Here is a 15,738-nt window from a genome sequence, read left to right on the forward strand (position 1 = left end):
TCCTCTTCCTCCTCTTTTCACCTCCTTCTGTGCTCCCCGCATGTTTTCCTCTCTGTCTCCTCTGTACCTACTCTTTTTTGGTTGACACCTCCTTAACACTTTAACCTCCACCTCCTCCTCTACACCTGTATCTCCTTCTCCTTTACCCCCTCCATCACTCTCCTCCTCTCCTGATCTCCTCCCCATTTTCTCTTTCTTTAACTCCTCTCCGCTCTCTTCTCCTCTCTAGCACCTCCTTAGTGCCTGTTTCCATCCTCCTCCCTTCCTCTTCTCCACCTCCTCCTCTCCTGTCGGAGTCTCCTCTGCACCTCCTAATTTTTTGGGAGCCTCCTCCCCCCTGTCTCCACCTCCTCCCTCTCTCAGCCTCCCCTCTCCAGCAGCAGCAGCAGCAGCAGCAGCCTCTCGGTGTTTCGGCGGAGCAGGAGGAGAAACAGAGGAGCGGCAGAGCGATGCTGAGAGCGCGGCAGGATGTCTTTCACCTCCTCCTCCTGGTACCGGACTCTCCGAGTCTCCCTTCTTCTGCAGCTCCTCCTTATGCCGCCGTGCCTCCTCCACCCGCAGCCGTGCCACCTCCTGGCTCAGATCGGACACACGGTGCGCGTCGGTGCGCTCCTGCCGACGCAGCGGGCGGCTCGCATTCAGGTCCAGGCGGCGCTGAGCCGCGCGGCGGCCGCGATGAGTCGGGACCGGGACCGGGACCGGGACTTGGACTGGGAACCGGACCCGGACCGGGAGAGTTACAACTTTCTTCCCTATAACCTGAGCCTGGAGCTGGTGTCCCGGCAGCCGGCGGCCGCGGACCCGGAGTCCCTGTTCCGGTGCGTGTGTCAGGGCGTGGTGGTGCAGGGAGTCTCTGCCGTGCTCGCCTTCCCGCAGACCCGCGAGGAGCTGCTACAGGTGGACTTCATGGCCTCCTTCCTGGAGATTCCGTTCCTCAGCGTCTTTGAGCACGGAGAGCCGCTGCGCACGCAGGTACGGTACTCACCTCTCTGCAAACTACACCTGGACCCGGAGCGGCAGGTGCGCTCCGGGTCAGCCGGTCTGACCTGGTCACTGTCCTGGGGTTTGTGGGTCAGTGTGATCCGGTTTGACCTTGACCTGTTAAACGTCTGGGGTTTGTGGTGTCTGGGTAAACACACGGAGCGCGTGCTCGGTCACAGACCGGATCCTGAACCCCCGTGAAACTTCAGAGGGTTCAGGTCTCCGCGTTCCACTTCGGTCCGCTTCGGTCCGCCTGAGCTTATTGATAAACAGTCAACAATTAGGTCAGTGTCAGACGGAAACCTCACATCTCCGGTTCGGCTGAAGGATGAAGGATGTTATGTGTTAAATCCTTCAGTCCGTGGAGATACGAGGTTCTGAGCCCGCAGCAGATGTTCAGTGTTTGGGGGGGGGGGGGGGGGGGGGTCAGTTATCGATTGATTGATTGACGCAGAAATCAAAACAAATGATTGATTAATGATTTCCAGCTGATTGTGACCGGGTGGTGCGTTCAGGCTCCCTCCAAAAGGTGGATTTTTGGACGTCACAGTTTTTTGATTGACAGATCATGTAACTCAAGGTTCCTCCTGGAAAACCTGGAGAAGTCATTAAAGCGGTCCTGGAAGAAATGGTTTGACGTGTTGAGATTATGTTTCCTCTTCTGCTCAGAACAGGAAGTGGTTTGTCCTTTCAGAAAGGTAGAAAGGTCACCTGTAACCAGACTAAAAGGTCCAGTGTGTAATATTTAATATCCTCACCTGTGTTCTCAGTGGTGTATAAAAACCAATGAGTCCTTATGTTTTTATCACCTCAGAAGAAGGAGACATTTCTGTCTACAGACACCGCTGGGCCTCTTACATGGACGTCACCATGTTTCTACGGGAGCCCAAATGGACAAACTGCTCTACAGAGCGCCTTTCAGTAGTAACCTTAGTAGTATTAGCAGCAGTAGTAACCTTAGTAGTAACCTTAGTAGTAGTAGCAGCAGTAGTAACCTTAGTAGTAACCTTAGTAGTATTAGCAGCAGTAGCAACCTAAGTAGTAACCTTAGTAGTATTAGCAGTAGTAGTAACCTTAGTAGTAACTTTAGTAGTATTAGCAGCAGTAGCAACCTAAGTAGTAACCTTAGTAGTAACCTTAGTAGTATTAGCAGCAGTGGTAACCTTAGTAGTAACCTTAGTAGTATTAGCAGCAGTGGTAACCTTAGTAGTAACCTTAGTAGTATTAGCAGCAGTAGTAACCTTAGTAGTAACCTTAGTAGTATTAGCAGCAGTAGTAACCTTAGTAGTAACCTTAGTAGTAGTAGCAGCAGTAGTAACCTTAGTAGTAACCTTAGTAGTATTAGCAGCAGTAATAACCTTAGTAGCAGTAGCAGTAGTAGTAACCTTAGTAGTATTAGCAGCAGTAGTAACCTTAGTAGTAACCTTAGTAGTAGTAGCAGTAGTAGTAACCTTAGTAGTATTAGCAGCAGTAGTAACCTTAGTAGTAACCTTAGTAGTATTAGCAGCAGTAATAACCTTAGTAGTATTAGCAGTAGTAGTAACCTTAGTAGCAGTAGCAGTAGTAGTAACCTTAGTAGTATTAGCAGCAGTAGTAACCTTAGTAGTAACCTTAGTAGTAGTAGCAGTAGTAGTAACCTTAGTAGTATTAGCAGCAGTAGTAACCTTAGTAGTATTAGCAGCAGTAGTAACCTTAGTAGTAACCTTAGTAGTAGTAGTAGCAGTAATAACCTTAGTAGTAACCTTAGTAGTATTAGCAGCAGTAGTAACCTTAGTAGTATTCGCAATAGTAGTAACCTTAGTAGTATTAGCAGCAGTAGTAACCTTAGTAGTATTAGCAGCAGTAGTAACCTTAGTAGTAACTTTGGTAGTATTAGCAGCAGTAGTAACCTTAGTAGTAACCTTAGTAGTAGTAGTAGCGGTAGTAACCTTAGTAGTAACCTTAGTAGTATTAGCAGCAATAGTAACCTTAGTAGTAGTAGTAGTGGTAGTAACCTTAGTAGTAACCTTAGTAGTATTAGCAGCGGTAGTAACCTTAGTAGTAACCTTAGTAGTAGTAGTAGCGGTAGTAACCTTAGTAGTAACCTTAGTAGTATTAGCAGCGGTAGTAACCTTAGTAGTAACCTTAGTAGTAGTAGTAGCGGTAGTAACCTTAGTAGTAATAGTAGTGGTAGTAACCTTAGTAGTAGTAGCAGCAGTAGTAACCTTAGCAGTAGTAGCAGCAGTAGTAACCTTAGTAGTAGTAGTAGTAGTAGTAACCTTAGTAGTAGTAGTAGCGGTAGTAACCTTAGTAGTAACCTTAGTAGTAATAGTAGCGGTAGTAACCTTGGTAGTAGTAGCAGCAGTAGTAACCTTAGTAGTAGTAGCAGTAGTAGTAACCTTAGTAGTATTAGCAGCAGTAGTAACCTTAGTAGTAACCTTAGTAGTAGTAGTAGCGGTAGTAACCTTAGTAGTATTAGCAGCAGTAGTAACCTTAGTAGTATTAGCAGCAGTAATAACCTTAGTAGTATTAGCAGTAGTAGTAACCTTAGTAGCAGTAGCAGTAGTAGTAACCTTAGTAGTATTAGCAGCAGTAGTAACCTTAGTAGTAACCTTAGTAGTAGTAGCAGTAGTAGTAACCTTAGTAGTATTAGCAGCAGTAGTAACCTTAGTAGTATTAGCAGCAGTAGTAATCTTAGTAGTAACCTTAGTAGTATTAGCAGCAGTAGTAACCTTAGTAGTATTCGCAGTAGTAGTAACCTTAGTAGTATTAGCAGCAGTAGTAACCTTAGTAGTATTAGCAGCAGTAGTAACCTTAGTAGTAACCTTAGTAATAGTAGTAGCGGTAGTAACCTTAGTAGTAATAGTAGTGGTAGTAACCTTAGTAGTAGTAGCAGCAGTAGTAACCTTAGTAGTATTAGCAGCAGTAGTAACCTTAGTAGTAACCTTAGTAGTAGTAGTAGTAGTAGTAACCTTAGTAGTATTAGCAGCAGTAGTAACCTTAGTAGTATTAGCAACAGTAGTAACCTTAGTAGTAACCTTAGTAATAGTAGTAGCGGTAGTAACCTTAGTAGAAACCTTAGTAGTAGTAGTAGCGGTAGTAACCTTAGTAGTAATAGTAGTGGTAGTAACCTTAGTAGTAGTAGCAGCAGTAGTAACCTTAGTAGTATTAGCAGCAGTAGTAACCTTAGTAGTAACCTTAGTAGTAGTAGTAGTGGTAGTAACCTTAGTAGTAGTAGCAGTAGTAGTAAACTTAGTAGTAGTAGCAGTAGTAGTAGCCTTAGTAGCAGTAGTAGTAACATTAGTAGTAGTAGCAGTAGTAGTAGCCTTAGTAGCAGTAGTAGTAACCTTAGTAGTAGTAGTAGTAGCAGTAGTAGTAACCTTAGTAGTAGTAGCAGTAGTAGTAACCTTAGTAGTAGTAGCAGTAGTAGTAGCCTTAGTAGCAGTAGTAGTAACCTTAGTAGTAGTAGCAGTAGTAGTAACCTTAGTAGTAGTAGCAGTAGTAGTAGCCTTAGTAGCAGTAGTAGTAACCTTAGTAGTAGTAGCAGTAGTAGTAGCCTTAGTAGCAGTAGTAGTAACCTTAGTAGTAGTAGTAGCGGTAGTAACCTTAGTAGTAGTAGCAGTAGTAGTAACCTTAGTAGTAGTAGCAGTAGTAGTAACCTTAGTAGTAGTAGTAGCAGTAGTAAACTTAGTAGCAGTAGCAGTAGTAGTAGCCTTAGTAGCAGTAGTAGTAACCTTAGTAGCAGTAGCAGTAGTAGTAACCTTAGTAGTAGTAGCAGTAGTAGTAACCTTAGTAGTAGTAGTAGCGGTAGTAACCTTAGTAGTAGTAGTAGCAGTAGTAAACTTAGTAGCAGTAGCAGTAGTAGTAGCCTTAGTAGCAGTAGTAGTAGCCTTAGTAGTAGTAGTAGCAGTAGTAAACTTAGTAGCAGTAGCAGTAGTAGTAGCCTTAGTAGTAGTAGTAGCAGTAGTAAACTTAGTAGCAGTAGCAGTAGTAGTAGCCTTAGTAGCAGTAGTTGTAACCATAGTAGTATTAGCAGCAGTAGTAACCTTAGTAGTGGTAGCAGTAGTTGTAACCTTAGTAGTAGTAGCAGTAGTAGTAACCTTAGTAGTAGTAGCAGTAGTATTAACCTTAGTAGTGGTAGCAGTAGTAGTAACCTTAGTAGTAGTAGTAGCGGTAGTAACCTTAGTAGTAGTAGTAGCAGTAGTAAACTTAGTAGCAGTAGCAGTAGTAGTAGCCTTAGTAGCAGTAGTAGTAGCCTTAGTAGTAGTAGTAGCAGTAGTAAACTTAGTAGCAGTAGCAGTAGTAGTAGCCTTAGTAGCAGTAGTTGTAACCATAGTAGTATTAGCAGCAGTAGTAACCTTAGTAGTGGTAGCAGTAGTTGTAACCTTAGTAGTAGTAGCAGTAGTAGTAACCTTAGTAGTAGTAGCAGTAGTATTAACCTTAGTAGTGGTAGCAGTAGTTGTAACCTTAGTAGTAGTAGCAGTAGTAGTAACCTTAGTAGTAGTAGTAGTAGTAGTAACCTTAGTAGTAGTAGCAGTAGTTGTAACCTTAGTAGTAACCTTAGTAGTAGTAGTAGTAGTAGTAGTAACCTTAGTAGTAGTAGCAGTAGTAGTAACCTTAGTAGTAGTAGCAGTAGTTGTAACCTTAGTAGTAGTAGCAGTAGTAGTAACCTTAGTAGTAGTAGCAGTAGTTGTAACCTTAGTAGTAGTAGCAGTAGTAGTAACCTTAGTAGTAGTAGCAGTAGTAGTAACCTTAGTAGTAGTAGCAGTAGTTGTAACCTTAGTAGTAGTAGCAGTAGTAGTAACCTTAGTAGTGGTAACATTAGTTGTGGAGGAGGAGACAAGGAGATGAGGAGGAGGAGGTAGAGGAGGAGGTGGAAGAGGAGAGGAGGTGATGAGGAGGGAGACGAGGAGACGAGGAGGCAGAGGAGGAGACGATGAGGAGCAGCTTAAGTTAGTTTGATTTTCATGTTGGCTCGGGAACCTTCTCCCTGATGGTAGACGTTCAGATCCAGGACAGAGAGGAGGGTCCGGCTCGGACCTCCTCGTGTGCACCCAGCCTGTGTTTCAGCGGTGATGCTGACGGTCTGCGGCGTCCTTCATACCTCAAGCTAACAGTGCGAGCGGCTCAGAGAGCATTAAATGGTTTATCTGAATCAATATGAAGATACTAGGTTTTCATTGGACAGTGTGAGTCAGTTCATAGGCTGGTTTCAGGATTTTAAGTATAATGATTAAATGTGACTTTATCACAGGATGAATGATCACAAGCAGCCACGAGTCAGTCGGGTTCTAACTTACATTTATAAATGTTTATTGTAAGTTTACATATATAATAAATATTTATATTTATTTTGGTGGAACAGCTGATGGAATAAACGTGGTGTGAGCAGTCAGATTAAATTATTATTATTATTATTGGATGATCCGTCACATGATGAAGCAGCAGAGTTGGTCCAGCCGTCGGCAGCGGGGGGGGGGGCAGGTGGAGGAAATCTTTTCTTCTTCTGGCCCACTTTCAGCTGCAGGGCGATTAAACTCGAGGTGGGGGGGTGATGAGTCATCAGGTGGAGGTTTGAGGTGATCCGGGAGCAGCAGGTGCAGAATAAGTCTTTTCTGTGACCGACTCTGAGTATTTTTAAACGGTGATGTTAGTCGTCGAGCCTCGAACAGACGTGTGAACAACAAACTCACGTTTTCTTTCTGTCCTGAAGCAGCAGAGCAGCTGATCGGTGTTTGAAGTGACGGCGCTCGTCCTCCTACTGCTGTTTGTTGTTGTTGTTGATCTGAGAGACTCTCTGAAGGAGCTCCAACATCTGCTCAGAGACTCAGAGACTCAGAGACTCAGAGAGAGGGACGAGCTGCTGTTTGATGTTTACACTGCAGAGTCGGTCAACAGACGCAACAACAGGTTTTTATTCCAGCTCTGTTTCTGTTCCTGTTCCTCCTCGTCTCTCTCCAAGACGACAGCTGCTAAAACATCTAAAAATATAAATGGAGTTTGGTTACTGGATTATTAGTGTTTCCCAGATCACTGCAAACATAATCTCCCAGAATGAAGTGGTCTGAAGCATTCCTCATAAAACCTTTGAAAATATGAATGGAGTTTTGTTGCCTGGTGCTCATTGTTACCAGGTTGTGTGGCTGGTCAGGTCTGATTACTACAAACTTCATTTTCTAGATGGTTTCCAACCTGAGGGTCAGGGCCCCCTAAGGTGTGACAGAAGATTAATGAACAAGATTATGAATAAGAAGATCAACACTGACAGAAAGAGATCAGGCGGTCACCAGGTTTTTACTGCATCTGTCTTTATTTATGTCTGTTCAGTCCTTCATTGAAAAGTCTGCTGATAAAACCTTTAAGAATATGAATGAAGTTTAGTTGCTGCTTGTCAGTCTGTTTTGTTTTTAACTGCAAACCTCATCTTTACAATTTAACAAAATCTCAACAAGGTTTGGTCTGAACTATGTCCTTGCCTATCGTTTAGTCACACATCCAGCCCTGACATTCACCGGAAAACTAGCTAAAACCTGAACCAGCTGATATGAAAGATTATGAGAAAAACAATCAAGCAGCACTGACATTAAACCATTACAAATCTGTATAAAGTTTGGTGTGATGCCAGAGGGGCTAGTCATCTATAATATGGATTTTAAAACCTCAAAGAAATAGTTTTTGTGAACGTGAAAGCTAAATGATTGCTATGGTTTGGCAGACTCCTCCATCATCTGAACTCACATCTCTGATAAAACTAGATCTGATCAGCAGCCTGTTTGATCCACACAAACTCAGATCAGGAATCAATGACCGACAGAAGGCTGATGATCAAACAGAATCTCTCTCACTGTGATTACTGGAAGATTCACCAACATTCAAAACACAAAACTTTATTTAGTCATTGCAGTTTTTTTGTCGCAGCATAGTTGTTGAAGTGACAGGAACTATTTATTGTCGCAGGATAGTCGGTGCAGTGACAGGAACTATTTATTGTCGCAGGATAGTCGGTGCAGTGACAGGAACTCTTTATTGTCGCAGGATAGTCAGTGCAGTGACAGGAACTATTTATTGTCGCAGGATAGTCGGTGCAGTGACAGGAATTATTTATTGTCGCAGGATAGTCGGAGCAGTGACAGGAATTATTTATTGTTGCAGGATAGTCGGAGCAGTGACAGGAACTCTTTATTGTCGCAGGATAGTCGGTGCAGTGACAGGAATTATTTATTGTCGCAGGATAGTCGGTGCAGTGACCGGAACTGTTTATTGTCAATGAGGAGGGAGACAAGGAGGCAGAGGAGGAGATGAGGAGGCAGAGGAGGAGACGATGAGGAGCAGCTTAAGTTAGTTTGATTTTCATGTTGGCTCGGGAATCTTCTCCCTGATGGCAGACGTTCAGATCCAGGAGAGAGAGGAGGGTCCGGCTCGGTCCGGCTCGGTCCGGCAGTGACAGGAACTCTTTATTGTCGCAGGATAGTCGGAACAATGACAGGAACTCTTTATTGTCGCTGGATAGTCGGAGCAATGACAGGAACTCTTTATTGTCGCAGGATAGTCGGTGCAGTGACAGGAATTATTTATTGTCGCAGGATAGTCGGTGCAGTGACCGGAACTGTTTATTGTCAATGAGGAGGGAGACAAGGAGGCAGAGGAGGAGATGAGGAGGCAGAGGAGGAGACGATGAGGAGCAGCTTAAGTTAGTTTGATTTTCATGTTGGCTCGGGAATCTTCTCCCTGATGGCAGACGTTCAGATCCAGGAGAGAGAGGAGGGTCCGGCTCGGTCCGGCTCGGTCCGGCAGTGACAGGAACTCTTTATTGTCGCAGGATAGTCGGAACAATGACAGGAACTCTTTATTGTCGCTGGATAGTCGGAGCAATGACAGGAACTCTTTATTGTCGCAGGATAGTCGGTGCAGTGACAGGAACTCTTTATTGTCGCAGGATAGTCGGAGCAGTGATAGGAACTCTTTATTGTCGCAGGATAGTCGGAACAGTGACAGGAACCATTTATTGTCGCAGGATAGTCGGTGCAGTGACAGTAACTCTTTATTGTCGCAGGGCAGTTGGAGCAGTGACAGGAACTATTTATTGTCGCAGGATATTCGAAGCAGTGACAGGAACTATTTATTGTTGCAGGACAGTCGGAGCAGTGACAGAAACTATTTATTGTCGCAGGATATTCGGAGCAGTGACAGGAACTATTTATTGTTGCAGGACAGTTGAAGCAGTGACCCGAACTATTTATTGTCGCAGGATAGTCGGAGCAGTGACAGGAACTATTTATTGTCGCAGGACAGTCGGAGCAGTGACAGGAACTCTTTATTGTCGCAGGATAGTCGGAGCAGTGACAGGAACTCTTTATTGTCGCAGGAAAGTCGGTGCAGTGACAGGAACTCTTTATTGTCAAAGGACAGTCGGTGCAGTGACAGGAACTATTTATTGTCGCAGGATAGTCGGTGCAGTGACAGGAACTCTTTATTGTCGCAGGACAGTCGGAGCAGTGACAGGAACTCTTTATTGTCGCAGGATAGTCGGAGCAGTGACAGGAACTCTTTATTGTCGCTGGATAGTCGGAGGAGTGACAGAAACTCTTTATTGTCGCAGGACAGTCGGAGGAGTGACAGGAACTCTTTATTGTCGCAGGATAGTCGGAGCAGGAGCAGTGACAGGAACCATTTATTGTCGCAGGATAGTCGGTGCAGTGACAGGAACCCTTTATTGTCGCAGGGAAGTCGGAGCAGTAACAGGAACTATTTATTGTCGCAGGACAGTCGGTGCAGTGACAGGAACTCTTTATTGTCGCAGGATAGTCGGTGCAGTGACAGGAACTCTTTATTGACGCAGGATAGTCGGTGCAGTGACAGGAACTCTTTATTGTCGCAGGATAGTCGGTGCAGTGACAGGAACTCTTTATTGTCGCAGGACAGTCGGAGCAGTGACAGGAACTCTTTATTGTCGCAGGATAGTCGGTGCAGTGACAGGAATTATTTATTGTCGCAGGATAGTCGGAGCAGTGACAGGAACTCTTTATTGTCGCAGGATAGTCGGAGCAGTGACAGGAACTCTTTATTGTCGCTGGATAGTCGGAGGAGTGACAGAAACTCTTTATTGTCGCAGGACAGTCGGAGGAGTGACAGGAACTCTTTATTGTCGCAAGATAGTCGGAGCAGGAGCAGTGACAGGAACCATTTATTGTCGCAGGATAGTCGGTGCAGTGACTGGAACCCTTTATTGTCGCAGGGAAGTCGGAGCAGTAACAGGAACTATTTATTGTCGCAGGACAGTCGGTGCAGTGACAGGAACTCTTTATTGTCGCAGGATAGTCGGTGCAGTGACAGGAACTCTTTATTGTCGCAGGATAGTCGGTGCAGTGACAGGAACTCTTTATTGTCGCAGGACAGTCGGAGCAGTGACAGGAACTCTTTATTGTCGCAGGATAGTCGGTGCAGTGACAGGAACTCTTTATTGTCGCAGGATAGTCGGTGCAGTGACAGGAATTATTTATTGTCGCAGGATAGTCGGTGCAGTGACCGGAACTGTTTATTGTCAATGAGGAGGGAGACAAGGAGGCATAGGAGGAGATGAGGAGGCAGAGGAAGAGACGATGAGGAGCAGCTTAAGTTAGTTTGATTTTCATGTTGGCTCGGGAATCTTCTCCCTGATGGCAGACGTTCAGATCCAGGTCAGAGAGGAGGGTCCGGCTCGGTCCGGCTCGGTCCGGCAGTGACAGGAACTCTTTATTGTCGCAGGATAGTCGGAGCAGTGACAGGAACTCTTTATTGTCGCAGGATAGTCGGAGCAGTGACCCGAACTATTTATTGTCGCAGGATAGTCGGAGCAGTGACAGAAACTCTTTATTGTCGCAGGATAGTCGGAGCAGTGACAGGAACTATTTATTGTCGCAGGATAGTCGGAGCAGTGACAGGAACTATTTATTGTCGCAGGATAGTCGGAGCAGTGACAGGAACTATTTATTGTCGCAGGATAATCGGAGCAGTGACAGGAACTCTTTATTGTCGCAGGACAGTCGGAGCAGTGACAGGAACTCTTTATTGTCACAGGACAGTCGGAGCAGTGACAGGAACTCTTTATTGTCGCAGGATAGTTGGAGCAGTGACAGGAACTCTTTATTGTTGCAGGACAGTCGGAGCAGTGACAGAAACTCTTTATTGTCGCAGGATAGTTGGAGCAGTGACAGGAACTATTTATTGTTGCAGGATAGTCGGAGCAGTGACAGGAACTATTTATTGTCGCAGGATAATCGGAGCAGTGACAGAAACTCCTTATTGTCGCAAGATAGTCGGAGCAGTGACAGGAACTATTTATTGTCGCAGGATAGTCGGAGCAGTGACAGGAACTATTTATTGTCGCAGGATAGTCGGAGCAGTGACAGGAACTCTTTATTGTCGCAGGATAGTCGGAGCAGTGACAGGAACTATTTATTGTCGCAGGATAGTCGGAGCAGTGACAGGAACTCTTTATTGTCGCAGGATAATCGGAGCAGTGACAGGAACTCTTTATTGTCGCAGGACAGTCGGAGCAGTGACAGGAACTCTTTATTGTCGCAGGACAGTCGGAGCAGTGACAGGAACTCTTTATTGTCGCAGGATAGTCGGAGCAGTGACAGGAACTCTTTATTGTTGCAGGACAGTCGGAGCAGTGACAGAAACTCTTTATTATCGCAGGATAGTCGGAGCAGTGACAGGAACTCTTTATTGTCGCAGGATAGTCGGAGCAGTGACAGGAACTATTATTGTCGCAGGATAATCGGAGCAGTGACAGGAACTCTTTATTGTCGCAGGACAGTCGGAGCAGTGACAGGAACTCTTTATTGTCGCAGGATAGTCGGTGCAGTGACAGGAACTCTTTATTGTTGCAGGATAGTTGGAGCAGTGACAGGAACTCTGTATTGTCGCAAGATAGTCAGAGCAATGAAAGGAACTCCTTATTGTCGCAGGATAGTCGGAGTAGTGACAGGAACTCTTTATTGTGGCAAGATAGTCAGAGCAATGAAAGGAACTCCTTAGTGTCGCAGGATAGTCGGTGCAGTGACAGGAACTCTTTATTGTTGCAGGATAGTTGGAGCAGTGACAGGAACTCTTTATTGTCGCAGGACAGTCGGAGCAGTGACAGGAACTCCTTATTGTCGCAGGACAGTCGGAGCAGTGACAGGAACTCCTTATTGTCGCAGGATAGTCGGTGCAGTGACAGGAACTCTTTATTGTCGCAAGATAGTCAGAGCAATGAAAGGAACTCCTTAGTGTTGCAGGATAGTCGGAGCAGTGACAGGAACTATTTATTGTCGCAGGATAATCGGAGCAGTGACAGAAACTCCTTATTGTCGCAAGATAGTCGGAGCAGTGACAGGAACTATTTATTGTCGCAGGATAGTCGGAGCAGTGACAGGAACTATTTATTGTCGCAGGATAGTCGGAGCAGTGACAGGAACTCTTTATTGTCGCAGGATAGTCGGAGCAGTGACAGGAACTATTTATTGTCGCAGGATAGTCGGAGCAGTGACAGGAACTCTTTATTGTCGCAGGATAATCGGAGCAGTGACAGGAACTCTTTATTGTCGCAGGACAGTCGGAGCAGTGACAGGAACTCTTTATTGTCGCAGGACAGTCGGAGCAGTGACAGGAACTCTTTATTGTCGCAGGATAGTCGGAGCAGTGACAGGAACTCTTTATTGTTGCAGGACAGTCGGAGCAGTGACAGAAACTCTTTATTATCGCAGGATAGTCGGAGCAGTGACAGGAACTCTTTATTGTCGCAGGATAGTCGGAGCAGTGACAGGAACTATTTATTGTCGCAGGATAATCGGAGCAGTGACAGGAACTCTTTATTGTCGCAGGACAGTCGGAGCAGTGACAGGAACTCTTTATTGTCGCAGGATAGTCGGTGCAGTGACAGGAACTCTTTATTGTTGCAGGATAGTTGGAGCAGTGACAGGAACTCTGTATTGTCGCAAGATAGTCAGAGCAATGAAAGGAACTCCTTATTGTCGCAGGATAGTCGGAGTAGTGACAGGAACTCTTTATTGTGGCAAGATAGTCAGAGCAATGAAAGGAACTCCTTAGTGTCGCAGGATAGTCGGTGCAGTGACAGGAACTCTTTATTGTTGCAGGATAGTTGGAGCAGTGACAGGAACTCTTTATTGTCGCAGGACAGTCGGAGCAGTGACAGGAACTCCTTATTGTCGCAGGACAGTCGGAGCAGTGACAGGAACTCCTTATTGTCGCAGGATAGTCGGTGCAGTGACAGGAACTCTTTATTGTCGCAAGATAGTCAGAGCAATGAAAGGAACTCCTTAGTGTCGCAGGATAGTCGGTGCAGTGACAGGAACTCTTTATTGTTGCAGGATAGTTGGAGCAGTGACAGGAACTATTTATTGTGGCAGGATAGTCGGTGCAGTGACAGGAACTCTTTATTGTCGCAAGATAGTCAGAGCAATGAAAGGAACTCCTTAGTGTCGCAGGATAGTCGGTGCAGTGACAGGAACTCTTTATTGTTGCAGGATAGTCGGAGCAGTGACAGGAACTCTTTATTGTCGCAGGACAGTCGGAGGAGTGACAGGAACTATTTATTGTCTCAGGATAGTCGGAGCAGTGACAGGAACTCTTTATTGTCGCAGGACAGTCGGAGGAGTGACAGGAACTATTTATTGTCTCAGGATAGTCGGAGCAGTGACAGGAACTCTTTATTGTCGCAGGACAGTCGGAGGAGTGACAGGAACTCTTTATTGTCGCAGGACAGTCGGAGGAGTGACAGGAACTCTTTATTGTGTCAGGACAGTCGGAGGAGTGACAGGAACTCTTTATTGTCGCAGGACAGTCGGAGGAGTGACAGGAACTCTTTATTGTCGCAGGACAGTCGGAGGAGTGACAGGAACTCTTTATTGTCGCAGGATAGTCGGAGCAGTGACAGGAACAATTTATTGTTGCAGGACAGTCGGTGCAGTGACAGGAACTATTTATTGTTGCAGGATATTCGAAACAGTGACAGGAACTATTTATTGTTGCAGGACAGTCGAAGCAGTGACCCGAACTATTTATTGTTTCAGGATAGTCGGTGCAGTGACAGGAACTATTTATTGTTGCAGGATAGTCGGTGTATTGACAGGAACTCTTTATTGTCGCAGGACAGTCGGAGCAGTGACAGGAACTCTTTATTGTCGCTGGACAGTCGGAGCTGTGACAGGAACTATTTATTGTCTCAGGACAGTCGGAGCAGTGACAGGAACTATTTATTGTTGCAGGATAGTCGGTGTATTGACAGGAACTCTTTATTGTCGCAGGACAGTCGGAGCAGTGACAGGAACTCTTTATTGTCGCTGGACAGTCGGAGCTGTGACAGGAACTATTTATTGTTGCAGGACAGTCGGAGCAGTGACAGGAACTATTTATTGTTGCAGGATAGTCAGTGTATTGACAGGAACTCTTTATTGTCGCAGGACAGTCGGAGCAGTGACAGGAACTATTTATTGTCTCAGGACAGTCGGAGCAGTGATAGGAACTGTTTATTGTCGCAAGATAGTCGGAGCAGTGACAGGAATTCTTTATTGTTGAATTCATTGTCAAATGAAACACAGTCTGAATGTGTTAATTCAGTTTGACAGGTGGCGACTTCACAGTGTGAGAGCTGATGATCTGATCAATGACAATATTTAGGATCAGATCAGCGTCTAACAGCAGCGGCAGCAGAAAAGAATCATGTTTATGAGATTATTTGTGAACCAGAGGGATTTCCAGCTGCTGTTTTCAGAGTTAAATTCAGTCTGACAGTGAAAATACCGAATCTTTTAATCCCTCTGAAGACGAGCAGCAGCAGATTAGTTTCCCATAAAGCCTCACTCGTCTTTTTTTGTTTGACCTCAGTAGGCCCGACTGGTTTTATTTCACCTCTGAGATTTAAACACAAACACCTGACTGAGACGTGAAAACTAAAAATACATCAGCTCAGAGCTCTGCAGGGCCCACCGAGCTGACAGAAAGCTGTACAGGTGGGATCCCGTGGAAAACATTTAGTATCAGAGCTTCAGAGTAAAGACGACACACGACCACTGAGACGCCTTGACAGAAACAACCGAGAGAACGACAGCAGCTTGGTCTGTGATTACAAAAGGACTACAAAACCCACAGACGCAGAGCTGCAAAGCATCTCTGTGGAAGTCCCACTGGGCTGATCCTATCAGAACAGGAATGTGGTCCAATTAAGACAGAGGACTGGTCAGAGTCTAACTGTGAGGTTTTCACTCACCTGGTGACCAGTGACAGCAGCCTAACTAACCCTCACCCTTCATTCATAGTTCCACATACGTCCTCTCCAGCAGTCACTGACGGACTATCAGTCTGTAGCGCCTTCCTTCTGATCACGCTACATGTCACGTTCATGAACTGCTGGCTGCATCACAACTGTTCATCATTCACACACCAACGCACACTTCGACATCGAACCAGCAGCCTTCTGATTGGTGGGCGACCCGTAGGGTGCGTGGGGTGGGTTAGGAGTTGGATGAGGATATTTTAAATTTTTGATTTAGGGTTACATAAAATTTCTAACTGGTCAAGGACTTCCAGCTGCCGACGGTGGAGACTGATGTTGGGTGATCTTGTTGTTCTGCAGGTGTGTTTGAGGCTTTAGTCCAGCGGAGGCTCAGTTCATCACAGCAGCAGCCTCACTGCAGACCTCTCTGTTTATGCACTGAACTGGTGAAAATGCTGAAAAAGGTGTTGTTTGTGTTTGGATTTTTAAAACCTTTAAATCCCCCTCATCCCATCATA

The 15,738-nt window shown here is 45.4% G+C and overlaps 1 protein-coding gene across 1 annotated transcript in view; it reads left to right on the forward strand.

Annotated features, from left to right (window-relative positions):
* Window positions 1–372: 372 nt before the first annotated feature.
* The window catches only part of grin3bb (glutamate receptor, ionotropic, N-methyl-D-aspartate 3Bb), an 89,458-nt gene continuing 74,092 nt past the window's right edge, over window positions 373–15,738 (forward strand). Inside the window, 1 exon segment of the mRNA XM_038698862.1 lies at window positions 373–972. Within this exon segment, the coding sequence (XP_038554790.1) occupies window positions 469–972 (504 nt within the window). The 5' untranslated portion in view covers window positions 373–468.

The sequence above is a fragment of the Micropterus salmoides genome, unplaced genomic scaffold, assembly GCF_014851395.1.
Source record: "Micropterus salmoides isolate LMB-PRFRI ecotype aquatic unplaced genomic scaffold, ASM1485139v1 Ms_hic_scaffold_5, whole genome shotgun sequence".
Classification (NCBI taxonomy): domain Eukaryota; kingdom Metazoa; phylum Chordata; class Actinopteri; order Centrarchiformes; family Centrarchidae; genus Micropterus; species Micropterus salmoides.